The following is a 17,458-nucleotide window of genomic DNA, read 5'->3' as shown; positions in this document are numbered from 1 at the left end:
AGAGACAGCGGTACCGCGGACGGACACTAGAGGGGGTGCAATCAGCTGCTGCCGAGAGAGGTGTGTCGAGGCTTCTGTAGTCAGTCACTGATTAGTAGATGACAGGGGAAAGAAGGAAGAGGGAATAAACTTTGTCCTAAGCTCACGGTATCTTTGGTTCTGTTTTTCCATTTGAGCGTTAAATGTCTTAATTGGACTGTATTTCTTGAATTAATACTTCAACATACGGAATTTTCCAGGTCGTGCTTTGGATATTTTATTCTATTTACGAAGTACTGTAGGCACTTACATTGGTAAATCTACCTCTTTAGGTAGATTTGTAACCAACACATAAAGGTACTAACTGCATGCTTGAGCTGGCATATTAGGTATAAAAATAACTCTACGTCTACCTGCAGATACATTTACATGTTATTTTGTATGTTTTGCATGTGGTAATACTTCACAATAAGTTGTTATTCTGATAAAAATGATGTGGAGCAAGGGAAGTCATACGAATAGCCGACGAATACATTGTGATTTTATGTGGATTTCATATAAACTTCATTGGAAGTAATGTTAGTTAATATGTGATTGCAGTTCATATAGTGTTTGTAAGTTTATATAAAAAGTAACTTAGGCATACATTAGAAGATATATTTTTACATAAAATTGCAAAAAATACTTGAGAGTAAGCCATTAAATATGTGATGTTTGTTTTATTCTCCCAAACTTGTCTCCTAGTTGGAGTCAAACACAAAGTATCGATTACAGTTTATATCCGTTCAAAATTGGATGATGTGAACACACCGCTTTATTCCACTGGTCACTCTTCTCTTGTTTGAGGACCCCTTTTTAAGACACTTCTCATTCAGGACCCCCTTTTGGAAATACATCAAATTGAAGTTAGTAGCGTTTTAAAATAATGCTTATTTAAACAATAAAATGCGAAAAGCAGAACTGCAGGTTAATAGGTTGCTGGTAAAATCCCTTTCTTTCCAGTAATTCCTGAATAATCAGTGAGGGAATTTAATGATTGAAGACTTCCTAAAGACTGCATTGCACTGGATTTGTTTTTTGTTTTTAAATTAAATTTTGATGTATCTTATAGGCTATAACCTATGTCCTTGATCTAATAGCAAACACACTGTTCAAACAGTACCAAAGTCCTGCAACAGACTCTCAGAAGACCAATAAAAATGGTTGTAAGTAATTTAAAAGCTTTTAACTCCAAGTAATTACAGTTTGGTTCCACTCTTTACAATAAAATAAATCATTAGTGATCTTATCATTTTTAGCCATTAATAATTTAGTAGTGTATTTGAATGTGAATATCCTTTTAGGATAGGTGTATTATCAGAAAGATCCAGTACATATCCAGGTATAAAAATTGTTTCAGGATATCATAAGAAGGATTTCAGCTAGAAAACTCTATGTTAAGTGTAAAGTTCCAGATTTTCAAGCGACAGCAACAATTTTAAGTAGATCAATTAAAGTACATACATGAATGCACTAACTGTTAAAACCAGAAATATAATGTTGTTTAACAAGCTGACTTCTTTTCAGTTTAGTGTGTTATCCTGATGTGTGTTAATCAGTATCGCGCGTCTTTTTATTATTCGCTGCAGAAAGTGTGGCGATTGATGTACAGTATCTTATATGTAACATGTAACCTGCAGCCCTGAATAGCTTGTTTCTTGTACTTATGTTCTTACAGGATACCAGTTCCTGTGCTATTCTGAATAAGTTTCATCTGTATTCACATGTCTTCAGGCAGTCAGCGGCGTGGAGCTGGACCCTGCCCCACCCGGTTTACAGCATGAATATGTAACTCTCTTCAATACTGAGTCCATACAGTTTCTTGCAGAGCTTGTCTCCACCTTTGAAGAAGAAGTTGACAGGGTAACTTTTCTCGAAGCACATTCCACACTTAACGTTTCATTAGCGCTGTAGCACTGTCTGTGGTATTGTGCCTGACAACGACAGGTGTGTCAAGTGCACCTAGTTATACATTTGGAATTATGGGTAGTAGCACCAGGACAGCAGGGTGGCACAGTGGTTAGCATTGGTGCCTTGGCGTGCTGTGGCCTCTGGTTCAATTCCTGGGGTACAGTCTGTATGGAGTTTGTATGTTCTTCCCGTGTTCACAGGGGTCTCTGCCAGGTGCTCCAGATTTCAAAGACATACTGGTGGGTTGGCTTTTGGGGAAAATGGTCAAATCGGCCCTGGTGTTGAGTGTGTTGTGGTTTTGTCTATGTGCTCTGCGATGGACTGGTGGCCCACAAAGGGTGTATCAGATCTTGCGCCCAGTGCTCCCCTGCTGCACTGTACTGGATAAAGCAGTTAGAAAGTGGATGGATAGATGGATGGGTACTAGCACTCTGGTTGAAGGGAGGGAGGGGAGCACCCAGTGAATCTTCTGTATGTGTGTGCCTACCTTGTGTTTTTCACTTTGGCCAGTAGTTCCACAAACTAAGCAAAAGCACCTGCATTTTATTTTAGGAGATTATACCCATCTTACAAATCTGCTTTTCTTTTTGTAATAAGGCCAACCCCCAGCAGTTTACATCCATATCTTAAATCATTTAACTCCTTTCTACCATCTGTTTTCTTCAAAATCTGCATTAGGTCTTCTGTCTGAGAAGCAACTAGTTACTAGTTAATTTTACACAAATCTCTATTATGACACAGGTATGATCTGATCTTATTAGTGCCATCCACCCATTTTTTCACTGCTTCTTCCAATTCAGGGTCTCGGGAGCCGGAATTGGACAAGTTACAGGTGCAAGGCAGGATACAGCAGCCCAGGTCACACAGACATTAACACAGATGTGCACACACTCACACCAGGGCCAGTTTTCCCAGAACCCAGTTAACTTACCTGTATGTCTTTAGTCTGTGGGAGGAAACTGGAGAGCCCAGAGGAAAGCCACACAAACATGGGGAGAACATACAAACTCCATGCAGATAGCACCCCAGGTCTGGAATTGAACCCAGGACCCCTGCTCTAACCACTGCGCTATCTTGGTGACCCTTACATATATTGTATCAAGCACACTAAATATTTCTTATTCCACTCCTCAGATTTTGAAGCTGAGGATTGCCAGGAAGGTGCAGCTGGACCTCACAGGAGACCTCCCAGGGTTTTCCAGCCTTACTGCTCATATCCGGAATGATCCAACATGGACAGTCCTTACTGTTCCTGAGAGGCTGCAGAACAGGCATGTGGACATCGGAGACCTGGCTCCCTGCCATACAGAGCGCTTCATAAAGGCCTTGAGCTCCACAGCTCAGGGGATCCAGGTGAATAACGTGGGAGTTCAGGTCATTTCTACTTCCCTCCCAGTCGCTGGTATCTGTGGTTATATGAATTAGGCAGTGTACAAGGCTGTGGTGAGGCGGTGGAATTTGGAATAATTTGTGAAATTCTGGGAAGTCGACTACAACAGCTTTATGAGCATTTTTTCCTCATTTTGAGTTGTTTTTGATATAGTTCTATTTTCTGTTGAACAATTATGTTTGCAGGTTGATTTTGATGATGGAAACTGTCCAACGTTCTGCAATCAGATAAAAGGCATTTATAATGTTCACAAGGCAGTTCGTAATCAGTTCCTGGGTAAGTTACTTTTCACTTGTTTCCCCCAGACTGGATAGAAAGTGGGATGGAGGTATGGTTGTTGGCACTGCTTAAATCCTGAGTTCAATTCCAGATTGAGGTCTTATGATGGGGTGTTCTCCCCTTGTCCTCATGCATTTTTACTCATTGACGCTCTTTTCTCTCACCTGCTAGTTTATTTTGATGTGTCTAAACTGCTCCTTTGTCCTGTCCAAGTTATAAGCTCGTAAGAAAATAAGAAAGCTTTGTAAAAAAGAAGGTGGCCTTTGGCTTATGTTGTTCTCTTGGTAATGACTCTGAAGTGAACCTAAAATTCTATTCAGCTGTTTCTAAAGGTGCCCAGAGTTTGGGCCTGAACCACTTGGCTAGGAGGCCTTTTCCAGATACCCACTTTTGGAATGAATATTTGTTTCTTATTCCCTGTCCATTATGAATTATCTTTAAGTTTTCTACTGTGACTACATATCTTTGTTTCCCTACTGAGTGTGAAACAGTCCCCTGTGTTGAGCCTGTCAATAGATTTATTGTATCCCCCTCAATCTGTCATTATACAGTACAACAGTCCCCTGTGTTGAGCCTGTCAATACCCTTTAGGATTTTACATACCTGGATAAATGTAGACTGGAGAGATGTAATGTATCCCCCTCAATCTGTCATTATACAGTGCGACGGTCCCCTGAGACCAGGAATCAAATCTGTTCATGTTCTTTTAACTCCTTCCAAGGTTATAATATATTTTCTGTGATCTGAAAAACAAAACTGAACACAGTATACTAGTATGTAATTTCATGTCCCTGTTGCGTGTTAAATAATTCTGGCCTGTTAGACAAGACCTTCCCTTTCTAAACCCATGTTTAGAAATGTTGGCTGTCTTTTAAAATGCCCTTGATTTCGAAATATTCTTCTCATGCTTCTAATCATTTCTATAACTTTACCCCCACAAAAGTAAGATTGATTGGTTTATTGTTTCCTGGTTCAATTATGAGCCCCTGTTTTGTGGATCTGTGTCACATTTCTAATTTTCCAGTTTTTAGGTACTGCTCCCATTCTAAGGAGAGTTGAAATATTCTAGCTAGGTGTCTATGAGGAACTTGCCTCTTTTTCTTAAATGTGACTGGGAAGATGCCACCAGGCTCTAGTGATTGATTGTTTTTAACTGTCCTGACCCCCTACAGAGCCCTAGTATCTTTTATGTTAAAATTACCCTGTGCTTACTGCTCTGGAACTTACACTTCTGGGCTGGGTTCTTGTTTGCCACACCTCATACCATGACTAAGTGGCCTTCTGGTAATAGAACATTTGGAGAGTCCATCATGACTTGCAGATTGTCATACCAGCACATGACAAGGAAAAAAAAAGTTGCTTGCTGAATGAGTTGACAAAAAAAAATGAAGAATTTGTTTTATGGGCACTCCTTGTGAGCTTTATCTTTGTGTGTTTTTTGTCTCTCTAGGTGTTCCACCCATTTCCAAGGCCCCTGTATTTATGCTTAGGCCCCGAGCTTGGAACATGGTTGAGCACAATATGATGGTACAGACTGTTGTATTACTTCAATCCTTTTTAACAGGATTTTCTGTGAAGTCCAGATTATGTTTTTCTGACGCCTGTCTTTGCATTTCGTAGGTTAATGGCAAAGAAGTGCCTGGACCCTTGTTTGATTTTGGGTTGCTAATGTTCCACAATGGACAGCTGTTGTATGAAAACAAAAGCGGACCATTTTTCTATCTGTCCAAGGTGAGGAGACTCTGTTGTACTAACTGTATTTTTAAATGGAGCTTTTTAAAATATGAAAGGACTCTCCATTACAAACTATTAACACCTTGTTTTTTGTTTCAGTCATATACAGTACAAATAATGACCATTGTAAATCTTTAATTGAGTTGCCTTCTAATTACATTTCCTGTTTCTTGTCCCTGTTTAATATATAGCTTTTTATATTAGTTTCTCTTTTAAATATTGCTAATTTAATCCTTATATTGATTTTTCCTCCGATACTATTAGACGAGGTTTGGGAAATCATTATGATGCAAATTGTCACTGATAAGTGTATAGTATTTTCAGATTAGATTATTTACCTTTACATAACGTCATTTCTGTTTTGACCAGTGTCTACCTTCTTTAATCACAATTTTGCATGAAACAATACTAAAGTACCATAATTAAATCTTACTATCACTTAGCTAGGGAAGTTTAATACTGCCTTTGTGCTTTTGTGTTCTAGATTGAAAGCCATCTTGAAGCAAGGCTGTGGAACAAAATATTCCTTTGGTCCGAGGAAAAGGTGGGAAAAACCCTAAATGTCAGAAGAGATGTAATTTAATCTTCTCCCAACTTTTGCTTGAGACACACTTAATCAGAATTGTTTGAAATGTATGTTCTCAACCAAGCAAAGTGTTGTCACCCACCGATACTAAACATGTTGCCATTAAAGTCTTCTTCACTCCAGTACTTGGACATAACCAGCTCATTCATTTCTATATTGATTTTGCTAATTATCAATTAAATATTTACATACAGTAGCTAGTTTTATTGTGTGGGGGTTTTTGGTAATTAATAATTAAACAATCAAAGAGCTTGCTGTAGGAAGCTTGTGTAATGGAATAGGCTTCTTCTCACCCAATAGAGGAAGAATGAAGGAAGTACCCTCTGTTCTGCTTTTATGTACATTTGTCCAAGATTTCTATGTGGCAAAAAATCAGTTACAAATATAAATCTATACTACAGTAAAAGGATAAAAAAAGTATTTGGATTTTGGATATTGATTACACGTTTTTGGCATTGTTGATTAATTGATCATTTTTGACTGATTACAGTACGATCAAGTGACTCTGTTGTACAAGCACTAAATCATTAATTAGCCAGTTGGTTGTGCATGGGTGATGAGGTGAAGCCTGGTGAAAATCAAGGTAAAAAAACCTCAGATGGACCTGCCAGTAGTGGAATCATCTGCCAAGGTTTTGTGTAGACTACCCTGATGGACATCAGTGGGTGTGGCTCAGACATGGCAAAATAACAATCTCATTGTTGTGATCTACCGACCAATCAATGGGGAGGCCCACTTGCAATGGTGTGGGCAGAAAAGCTAGCCTCCACAGAACTCCACGAGAAGTAATACATGACTGCACTTGACCTCCTAGTGACACATCGATCAAGTCAAGGGACTTCACTTGCTGTTCTTACTTATGTACATGCTGCTCATGTAACACTGATTTTTCTTGGGAGACGAGAATGTGTCAGTTATGCCATGGATGCTCTGTTCACCAGACCTGAGCACCATTGAACAGTTGTGGGACGAGCTGAGATGACATTGGGTATGTAGAGTTCAGAGACTGGTAAACAGGCACATGCTTGCCCAGGCACTATGAGAGAAATGGAACAGAATCTCACAAGACCGAATTTGCAACCCAGTGCAAAGCATGCATCACAGATGTGCAACTTGTATCGTTTCCAGTGATGGCCACAGGTGCTGCTAGCCTGTGACTGTAAACTTAAATCCACTGTTGAACAACTCTTTTGATAACAAATACACTTCTGCTATGTCTGTTTAATAGAAAGTCAGAGACGTTCTACAAATAAGATTTTGTCATTTTCATGTTAATAACTCTGAATTTGTTTCAAGTGGGAGTGATAGATTTCTCTTGATTCTCACTATATTAGAAATGTACCCAACACTTGTTTTAATGTTGTTTAAAAATATCGTGGTGTAGCACGATGGCGCAGTGGTTAGCACTGCAGTCTCACAGTCCTGGGGCCCTGGGTTCAATTCCTTTTGTACGTTCTCCCCGGGCTCTGGTTTACTCCCACAGTTCAAAGACATACTGGGAGGTTATTTGATTTCTGGGGAAGTTGGTTCTGCAGTGCATTTGTGTTTTGCTTTGTGTCTGGACTGGCGTAATGTCCAGGGTGTATCCTCCCTTGCGCCTGTTGCTTGCCAGGATAGGCTCCAGCACCCCAAGACCCTATATAAAGTGGTGTTAGAAAATGGGTAGATGGATGAAACAACAATGCCAGCATTACTGGCATTGTTAATGAAGCGGATCTATATCACTGTACTGAACAGAATAGAGAGACAGATTTAACTTGTTTTTGCTGAATCTGTATTGTCTGTGTGTAAATCATGACTTTCTTTGCAGCTTGGTTTGCCTGTAGGCAGCATTAAGGCCACTGTGTTGATAGAGAACATTTTGGCGACATTTGAAATGGAAGAGATCCTGTTTGAGCTGCGGGAACACTCTGCTGGGCTCAACTGTGGCATCTGGGATTATTCAGCATCCTTTGTCAATAAGTTTGGTGAGAAACTATATGATTTTACTTGTGTATTGTTTTTCATATTCTTTTTCCCTTTCTAAATTCCCTTTGTCTAAATTTTGTGTATTTGCTCTATTACCAGTAGATGCAAGTCAGACCTCTTCAAATCAACATATCTAAAACAAAAGCAATTTTATAATGTATCTCTATCCCCACGGGATCCTGCACTTATTGAGAAGTATAAAAGCAATCCTAATTCTGTCTCATTCGTATTCCACATGATATTTACTGAGAAAAGTAGGTTAGAGGGCCTTTTGTATTTTATGCAGGAACACTGATTTTCCAAATGTCAATTATTTTGTTCCAGTGATGTTGCCAGTTTAAAGCTGGATCAGTTTTTTTCAATTGAAGCAGTTAAAAATCCAGTACATCAAAGTAACATGGATGGTCACATTTTATGCTGAAACTGTTTTTTAAAATTCAAATGTTAATGTTTAGAGTCTTGACTCTATGTCAGAAGTGACCAGCCCAAGTCCTGAAGAGGCAAAATACAGCAGATATTTTAGGTCACTTTCAAAACACAATTTCTAAGCACTTGGAACACTTTGTTTTGACCACAGAAGGATGCGCAATTAATTAGTTTAGAGTTAGGCTCTTGAGTATGCTGAGAAATTGTGGTTTGGTTGTCGATAACAACCAAAAAAATGATATCCAACAAAAATGTTTTTCAAAGTTTAAAAAAAAACAAAGAACAAACTAGTATCTTGACCAGAGCAAGAGCACAATTTGTCTTTCACATCTGAATTGTGGGACTTCTAGGGTGAAATCTGTCTTACCTGATGCCGATTCACAAGAAGCACTTTGAAATTTAGAAAGAAGTACTAAAACACAAATCTTTTGCAATCACTAAAATCACAAGCTGCTTGAAAGTCCAATTAATTAATGCGACATCGGGACCTGACATGTTTCCTTCAAGGCCCATCCTTTGTTTATGTCCTTTGAGAATATGACAACATGGCAAATGTCATGACAACATGGCAGATTAAGAGATCGCACCTGTCGAATACTTTTAGATTTTTTTATTCTAGTTGTCTCATGACATTTTTTCAACTGAACTGGACTACGCCAAAAGTCATTGAAAGCATTGATCTTGTCATTCCAGGTCATCGCCCAGCTTTTCTCTTGCCTGACCGTAGCAAGTATGTGAACATGGAGAAGCTGTTTCTGAAGAGCTACATGGAGTTACTGGTGAAGACCTGTCACAGGAGAGGAGCACTTGCCACTGGGGGCATGGCAGCACTACTTCTGCCCAGAGACAGAAGCAGCTCTTACTGCCAGCGGGTCATGGCCACTGTCTCCAGGCAAGCAGTCTCCTTCCGTGAAATTCTCATTGAAACTGCACATTACGTTGATGGTACAAGTAGCAGTAATCTTCTAAGGATCAAGGTTGGCAAGTAACACGTTTTTCCTACAACAGCGCAGTAAATTATGATATTTGTAATCTTTTAACTAAAGTATTGCACAAAAGAGTCTAATATCGAGGATAGTGTTAATTTTCTGTCACAATACAACAAAAATGATATTGTGGCAGTCCTGAGGATTGTCATATAAGGACAGGTTAAAGGAGCTAAAGAGGAAATTATATCTAAGTGTAGAAAAACCAAAGGGAAATAAGGAGAGGATCAACCCAGGAGACTCGTTCACCCTCACTAGTGAAAAGAGGACCTACAGAAACTAAAAGAGTGTTAATTTAGGAAGGAGAATAGGAAAGGTTACTTTACACAGAGAGTTGTGACTGTCTGGAACAGGCTTCCAAGAAAAGCAGGTGCCTGAAGCTCTTCTAACAGTCTGGATAGAATTTTAGACTCACCTTCTACTTTGAAATGAACAAAATAGAGAAGATGATTGACTACATTTTTCATTTTTTACAATATCATTGTTGATATTTATTGTGTGTTTCTCTCAAAGGTTAAAGTTACTTGAAATCAAGGCTGGAGTTGATGGCTTCATGGTCTATGATCTTGATTTTATTGAACCCATGCAAAAGGTGACGTATATTACTTTTAAACGTCCATTGCAAATTTGTCATCGTTCATGTCTTTTCGCTGTCCACAATGTGTACCAAGAAAAAAAAATCTGATCTACATTTTCAAAATGTAGCAGTGATCCACGATAGTTGGGCTGAATGCTGCCTTGCTATTCAAAAACATTTTATTTAATCAAATAGCAAGAAGCTAAAGAACCATGAATTTTTTTTCCTGGTTCCTAATTCTCTGCTTGAAAAAGATCTTTAAATGAATTTTCATAAACTTTCAATAAATAAAATGATTTCTAAGACATCTATGGTATATTTCTATAGTAATTGTACTCATTGTACAAATACATTCTAGAATAATAGGAAATGTTTGGAATCTTTAATTTGTCATGTAATTGTAAAAACAAAACAAAAATATTGGGCTTCCTTCTTCTTAGCTTTTCCAGGAACACACTCAGGGACCAAATCAATTGCACGTTCTGCGGGAAGATGTGTCTGTTACACCCACAGACTTACTCACCATGCCTGCGGTCAGTGCTTTTTAAGTATTGTTCACTATTTTCATTTGGTATCAGAAGTTCATATGAAACAGAAAATTGTTATATAAACTTATGTTGTATTGTCAGTGTTTCACAGAGACAAGTTAGGCATATGTCATAATGTATCATTGAAAGAGACTCTCCATTTTCTAATCTGATATCAATAAATTACTAAGATTATTCCAAATTCTGTTGTGTTTTAGGGAATTCAGTCCTTTAGGATAAATGATCAAAGGTATGATGAGGATGCATTTATGTCTGGGAGCTAGATCTTGAATTTTGAAATAACATATTGACAGATCCACAGAGAGACATTTCTATTAACACATGCCAGTAGACTAAAGTAAGCATGCAATTCAGGAATTTTAGCAAGTGAACATTAGCTCAAATATTTCAGCTGAATTTAAAGAAAAAATGTTTTTTTGTGCATTTCTATGCTCATTTTGAAACAGATAAATCCCAAAGTTTTTTTCAAAAGGAACAAATATATTTCTCAGATAATCATTTCAAATATGGTTGGTATTTTATTTTTAATATGGCCAGTAATTTATTTTCAACACACTTTTATGTGTTTGTGCTGTCATCAATTAAAGGAATTTCTACTGGAATAAAAAGAAGAAAGAAGGCTGGGCTCATTATAGTCCTATACATGTATAACTAACACTTTATAACATTATTCTTTAATATTTTGATGGCTTTGGAAGGTAAATGTGTACAAATGTGAAATATCAAAAATGATTAAATACAAAAGTCAAAAACTCAGCTGTGTTTAGGAAAACTCCCCAGTATTTTTTTTTATCATTACAGTTTACAATGTTGCTTGCATTTCTAACATTCTTTTGGACTTTTTGTTTGGGGTTGTTACATGAGAATATTGCTCCATTTACCTTTGTATAGCTGTGACATGTTTCACTGTAGGAAACCAAGGACTGTAGCAGATTCCTCCTACTATATGTAATATACAGAATGTAATTTGTAATTAAACTTTACTTTTCATTGTCTTTAGTAATACAATTTAAAAACAGAAATGCAACTACATGCATTCTAATTCTGATCAGAAAAAAATCTCTTTACAATTCTTCTATTAAGACATGTTGCTAAATGGCAGCTAAACTATTTGGGATTAATTGTATCCTCTTTTTGCTTCGTCTAGGGTGGAGTTACACTCCATGGATTAAAATATAACATTGCAGTAGGAATTCTTTTCATAGAGGCTTGGCTTAGAGGTAAGGCTGCTTTCTTTATGGTTTGTGGTGTATGCTTTACTTGGGCTATGTCAAGTTCAGTAGGTAGGCTACTTTGGTTGCTTAATTTTTTAGAGCAGTACAACAACAGCCAATAGCCAAATCACTGTTTGGATCTTCATTTTGTAAGTGTCTAGAATATTATAAAGTGGATAGGATCTCCTATTCACCAGGCATATTTCTTTTTTCTTACATGAGATGTCTTTAAAAAACAATGTTCTGGTGATAGCACTGTTAGTCCTGTGATTAAATATGCTACAATTATGGGAAAATGTGAACAGACCCTATAAATAATCACATTGATAAGGCCCAAAAGCAATTTTACAGTATATTTAATAATTGAGTTGCTTTGATTTTTAAAACTGTTTCTAGGAGAGGGACACTTTTTCTACAAAGGTCAGGTGGAAGACTCAGCTACTGCAGAAATTTCCAGATCACAGGTCCGTAAGTAAGTCAAAGTGTGATGAAACAGCATTGTTAAAATCACTGAATCACCCATAATTATTCTCAAACAACAATCCAAATATGAAATAGCAATCAATAGTAACTGTTTACCTTTATTCATATTTTTGTTTTTAATTTAAAAATGTTTTCATACCCAGATGTGATTGCGAAGGTTCATTTTTATAAGAAAGTAAGAGGTTATGAGATGTCCATCTTGGCCATGGTTTAAAATGTGGATAGCTTGTTCCAGATTCCCATAAGCCATTGGGTAAAGAATTGCTTGCCATTCTCTTGTTTTACATTCCCACATAGTTTACACTTGTGACCTCTGGTTCGTATTTCTCTGCTCAGTCTGAAGAAGTCCATTGTGTTGATTTGGGGTTTGAGTTGGTTTAGGCAATACCTACCTTTTCTGAATCCACAAATTCAAATCGACTGTTTCCTGCAATATTATTTCCATATAGGATAGCCTCTAGTTCAGTTCAAATAACTGTTTATATTATCTTTCATGTAATTGAAGTCAGGAGAATTGCTTAGAACTTTTTATGGATGGGTACTTATAACAGGCTGGTCTACAAATGGACAGCACAAGTCTGAAGTTTAAAAAAAATGGACAAGCAGCACTTCATTTTACAAATAAAAAAAATAGGAGGAAAAAACTTTTCTTTAAGGTGTGTCGCTGTCAGCTTGCCTGCTGATAAATTAAGGATTGCTCAGATCCCTGGTGTGTGGCTTGATAACACCTCAACGTCACACACCTACTGAAGAGAGCACCGGTTTGTATTGAGAAGACCAGAGCTGACGTGTATCATGGTATAACAATCAGCAGCTGTGGTCTCTGAAACAAACTTCAGCTGTCAGCCTGTCAAAGTACTACAATACCAATTCTCCTGTGAAGTACGATTCCTGTCTTTAGAGACTGTTGGAAACGTTTTGTCAATGACTTCTGAATAACGTCTCGTTTCTTTGAGTACAATTGGTACGATAACATTTGGCCCTGGAGATTTTTCTTGAGTCCTTTTTAATCATATTATTTACTTTGTGTCTGTTATGCAGTATTTTAAATGCAGAGCTAAACATAATCAGCTACAAATAATGAAGAAAGTATTATTTTCAGTGATGCTTTCTCTAGCAGAAGCAGCTGTAAAAGAGAAGTGAAAATTAACCAAGGAAATGTAACTTCATTATATATAGATAAAACAAATGCTGTCAATATCATTCCAGTATCAGGCATCAGCCTTCAGCTGGACAGATCTTTTTCTGGTTGGTTGGGAATTTTCTGCTGACTAATGTTTTTTTTTTCCATGCTCCAAAACCCATAGCCTTATTTTCTTTCCTTTTACTTTAGGTCTGGCAGTGGATTCGTCATCAAGTAAAATTAGAAGACGACAACAGAACAGTAACCAGACATCTGGTACAAAGTGTAGTGCAGGATGTCAAAAGAGAGCTGAAAACAACAGCTGTAAAGTTTGCCACTGGGAAGTAAGGACAGTGCTACTGTATATATCCAGATTCAGAGCTGTAATGTCCCTTCAGGAATATTAATATTTGAAATGAAAGCATAGTTCTCGAAAAACAAAACACAGTTTAATCTATGACAAAACAAAACCCTACACACGTAAGCATGTGTGTTTGTGCCGGCCTGTTTTTCAAATTTATTTATCAAGAGCCACAGTCCAGCATGTTTAAAGGCCAAACTAAATACCTGTTTTACAACAAAATTGAGAAAACAGAGACAAAAATGAGGTTAAAAATTCAGTTTACTAATTAAACAGCTCAGTTTCAATAAATATCATAAGGTTCCCTACATCTTGGAGAATATTATCTAATGAACATTGATCTTAAAACATCTGCCAGTTACTACTGTGGCTTGTAGTCCATGCTAGTGCCTTGTCTTAAAGGCGTGTCACCATTAGAGTGATGTCAGTAAACAACAGATCTAAGTAATGCTCTCATTATCTCAGCTGGTTAAAATACAAAAAATATCCATACAAAAACAGATTATTGTTTGGTGTTCCAACACTAATTCTACACAGTGATGGGATCTCAATACCCCAATAGAAAAGTAGTTTATAAAGAATTTTGCATGGCAATACTGAATCTGAATCTTCACGTCAAAAAATGAATTGCCTACCATCTCTACAGTTTACTCTCTCAACCTTTTCCCCCATGTAATAATAACTCTTCATTATTTCATTCTCATTATTAATAAAAATATATGCAGTTGAGTGCAGTGAAAGCCATACATTTTTCAAATCAGTACAAGTCCAAGTTAAAGTGGGAATCTACTCGCCAAAACCTTCTCTTTCCTGGACTACAAGCTATCAATATTCGTGACCTTGTTTTTTTCTTTTCCCCCTTAGAATGGAGCACAGGATTGACACTGCCTCCACAATGTTCCTGGAAGTTGTACAGAAGTATGAGTTTCCAGAGTTCATCACCACCTATTTAAACCTGGATCATACATTTCTTAGCTCAACTGCTCATTACAACAGGCAAGATACACCAGGGTTGCTAAAAAACAAGCTGTAAACTGAAAAGAGGCAGATTTCAAGACAACTTGTTTTTTTATCTCCGTCTTACGAAATATGAGAAAATAAAATTGTCAAAAAATAACATCACCGATTTTGATCTCTCTTGTTATGAGAAGACAGCAGCTCTGAAAAAACAAATTCTTGTACTTTATCATTCAAATGGTGGTTTGAGACAGATATTCTGTCCGGATTGAGAAAAAAACTGAAACATTATAAACATAACTCCATTGACATGATACAAGAATTCCAAAAGCTGGAGAACACTTGTCTTTGTGTTTGATGTGTATCACGACAACCAAATCAACAAGAGTGGAGGATTATTTTTACATCATGTAACCTCAGTTAAGGCAATCAGCTTACCGTTTCTTTGACAGCAATACTTCCTTTGGATCAGAATTGACTATAGGTAAATGCAAGGCTGAATACTGTAACTATGTCTTTTGTAAAATACATTTTAAACTAAGGCAAGGCAAAAGTAGGACAATGCCTTGTTTTATCCATAAAACATCATATACGTTCCAAAGTTTCCAGAGTGTAAATGTGGAGAAAGCACTTGTCATAGCAAATTAGTTTTAGATATAGCATGAAATCCCAGTGGTTTTCCGTCCTGGTCCTGCAGGACTCCTGTGTCTGCTGGTTTTTGTCCCCTCTGGACCCTTAATCACTGTTGCTCATTTGTGCCTGATAACGATCTGCTTTCTGGTCTAGACCTCAAATACCCTAGTTAAAGTGAATTTCCGCACAGCTTCAACATGCAGCATGTTATGCAATCTCTCCTCAATGTATTTATTATATGCTTAACCTATTTCTGACTAAATAGCTCTGAACAAGTGATCAGCTGATGAACACAGGGGAGAATGACACTTTCATACAGCTACTACAAAAAGTCAGTTTTTGTTTTCTGCGTAAATCCAACTGGTTATATTTCAACTAGCACACAAGGGCAGTCCTGAAACTTGCAGAATAGCACAGGGTTCATACTAATTACAAATCTCATTCCCATTTTTAAGAGCTGGAAGCACAATTGTTAAAAAATGTCTAAAATAGAAATTTAATTAGCCTTTGTTTTAAGAGCTCAACAGGAGCAAAACCTAGCAGACACAGGGGCGGTCCAGGACCCGGACTGAACTATGTGGTAAACCGCATTAAAATGTTATATTCCTCCTTTATTTATATGTGGGATAGCAAATGGTGCAATACTTCAGCCCATTCCACTCCTCAGAGGTATGTCCTTTAAGGCTCTTTATTGAACACACTGCTGTTCCTGAAGAGTTGTCATAGTTGTTCCTAAAAAGAATGATAATGGGGAGTTTACATTTTTCCCACCTTTCATCTATCAGTTGTACATTACTCTTTATTCCAGCCATCATAAATATCACTTGTGTATACAAAACGTTAAAAAAAAACTTTCAAGTTTTTAGGCTAAAATGCTCGGAAAGGTAACATTATGTACCAACTATGTTACTTCACTTAAACACCTTAAACTTCCCTCAAATCTCACCCAGGCTGTTTAAACATAAAAGCTTTGGAAATGTGCAGATCACCACGAAACAATCTTTCCACTCCAACTTTAAAAAAGAGTTACCTAGGGCTGAAACACTTGAATTCTGAAATAGAGAAAAAAATGCATAGCAGTTCCACTTCACATTACTTAGGTTATGTAGGTTATCTACAGCTGCAACTGTGCCACCAAGTGGCTGATCTACAAACAGCACAAGCTTTCCTATTCCGTCAACCCATTTCTTCATCCATCCATTTTCTAAACACTTTGTCTAATTCAGGGTCATGGGGGGCCTCTCCAGAGCCTATCCCGCCAGAAATGGGAGCAAGGTGGGATAAACCTAGGATAGGACGCTGGTCCATCACAGGACACGCACACACCAGGGCCAATTGTCCCAGAAAATAATTTTAAAAAATCAATATATTTTTTAACAGTGGGAGGAAACCAGAACACCCTGAGGAAACCCACATGAACATAGGGAGAGCATACAAACTCCACACAGACAGCACCCTGGGTCCAGAATTGAACCCAAAGCCCCAGCATTGCAAGGCAGCAGTGCTAACTATTGCGCTACTATGCCACCCCAACCCATTTCTCAAATTAGCACAACTCCCCAAGGGAGCATCATGTTCATCAACCCAAAGCCTATGCTGGAAGCACAGGGCGCAAAGCGGGACTACAACCTCATCAGGGTACCAGTCCATTATCACTCACACACAGGCCCGCAGGGACAATTTAAAAATTGGCAATTAACATAGGCCAGACTTTTGAAGGTGGGGAGGAAATGAGCACGAGCACCCAGACGAAACCCACACTAACATGGGAAGAACGTCATAAAGCTCCAGGCAGAAGGCACCGCAGTCCAGAATTAAACCCAGGGCCCAGGAGCTATGAAGCAGCAAAGCTAACCTCTGAGCTGTCCACCAGATAATGCTCTTTCGGCATGTGTCCTTTGGTGTTTCACCTCATGAAGTTGCTTTGTCTCACCACAAACCCTTCCATGACACCGTAGTTAAGCATCACTTGGAGAATCTCTGTTCTGGGTAGAGCTTACTGATACAGTGCTGCAATTCACATGGGTGAGTAACCTCCAGCCCAGCACTCAGCAGTCTTGTAGGCCACTCTTCTTCCTTAAGTGTTGATACTAGATTATCTTTAGAAAAAAATATCAGCAATCACAGAATGTACGAATTCGTGACCAGGTGATGACAGTGCGACACTTGCTGCGGACCTTCAAATAACACCGCAAGACTGCTGTCCAGTTGCAGTCTGGGAACCTTTCAACCTGCGTCAGCACAAGCACAAGCAGAATACACAG

The 17,458-nt window shown here is 38.1% G+C and overlaps 1 protein-coding gene across 4 annotated transcripts; it reads left to right on the top strand.

The window, feature by feature from the left end:
- The first annotated feature begins 54 nt into the window (after positions 1–54).
- Positions 55–14,715, top strand: ugl (ureidoglycolate lyase). 4 transcript variants are annotated; one of them, XM_015344942.2, is made up of 16 exons: positions 56–147; positions 1,119–1,184; positions 1,753–1,881; positions 3,064–3,282; positions 3,505–3,595; positions 5,049–5,125; positions 5,219–5,329; positions 5,817–5,876; positions 7,729–7,885; positions 9,006–9,204; positions 9,812–9,890; positions 10,316–10,408; positions 11,571–11,643; positions 12,034–12,101; positions 13,454–13,587; positions 14,469–14,715. In XM_015344942.2, the coding sequence occupies exons 2-16, from the start codon at positions 1,179–1,181 to the stop codon at positions 14,635–14,637; spliced, it is 1,665 nt and encodes a 554-aa protein (XP_015200428.2). In that variant the 5' UTR covers positions 56–147; positions 1,119–1,178; the 3' UTR covers positions 14,638–14,715. The 4 variants fall into 4 exon arrangements, with proteins under 4 accessions (XP_015200431.2, XP_015200428.2, XP_015200429.2 ...); XM_015344943.2 differs by having other exon boundaries at positions 89–147; positions 1,091–1,184; XM_015344944.2 differs by having other exon boundaries at positions 94–147; positions 1,139–1,184.
- The last annotated feature ends 2,743 nt before the right edge of the window (positions 14,716–17,458 follow it).

Source organism: Lepisosteus oculatus, chromosome 1 (assembly GCF_040954835.1).
Source record: "Lepisosteus oculatus isolate fLepOcu1 chromosome 1, fLepOcu1.hap2, whole genome shotgun sequence".
Classification (NCBI taxonomy): domain Eukaryota; kingdom Metazoa; phylum Chordata; class Actinopteri; order Semionotiformes; family Lepisosteidae; genus Lepisosteus; species Lepisosteus oculatus.
Note: the sequence above shows the minus strand (reverse complement) of the source record. Positions and strands in the feature narration are given on the sequence as shown.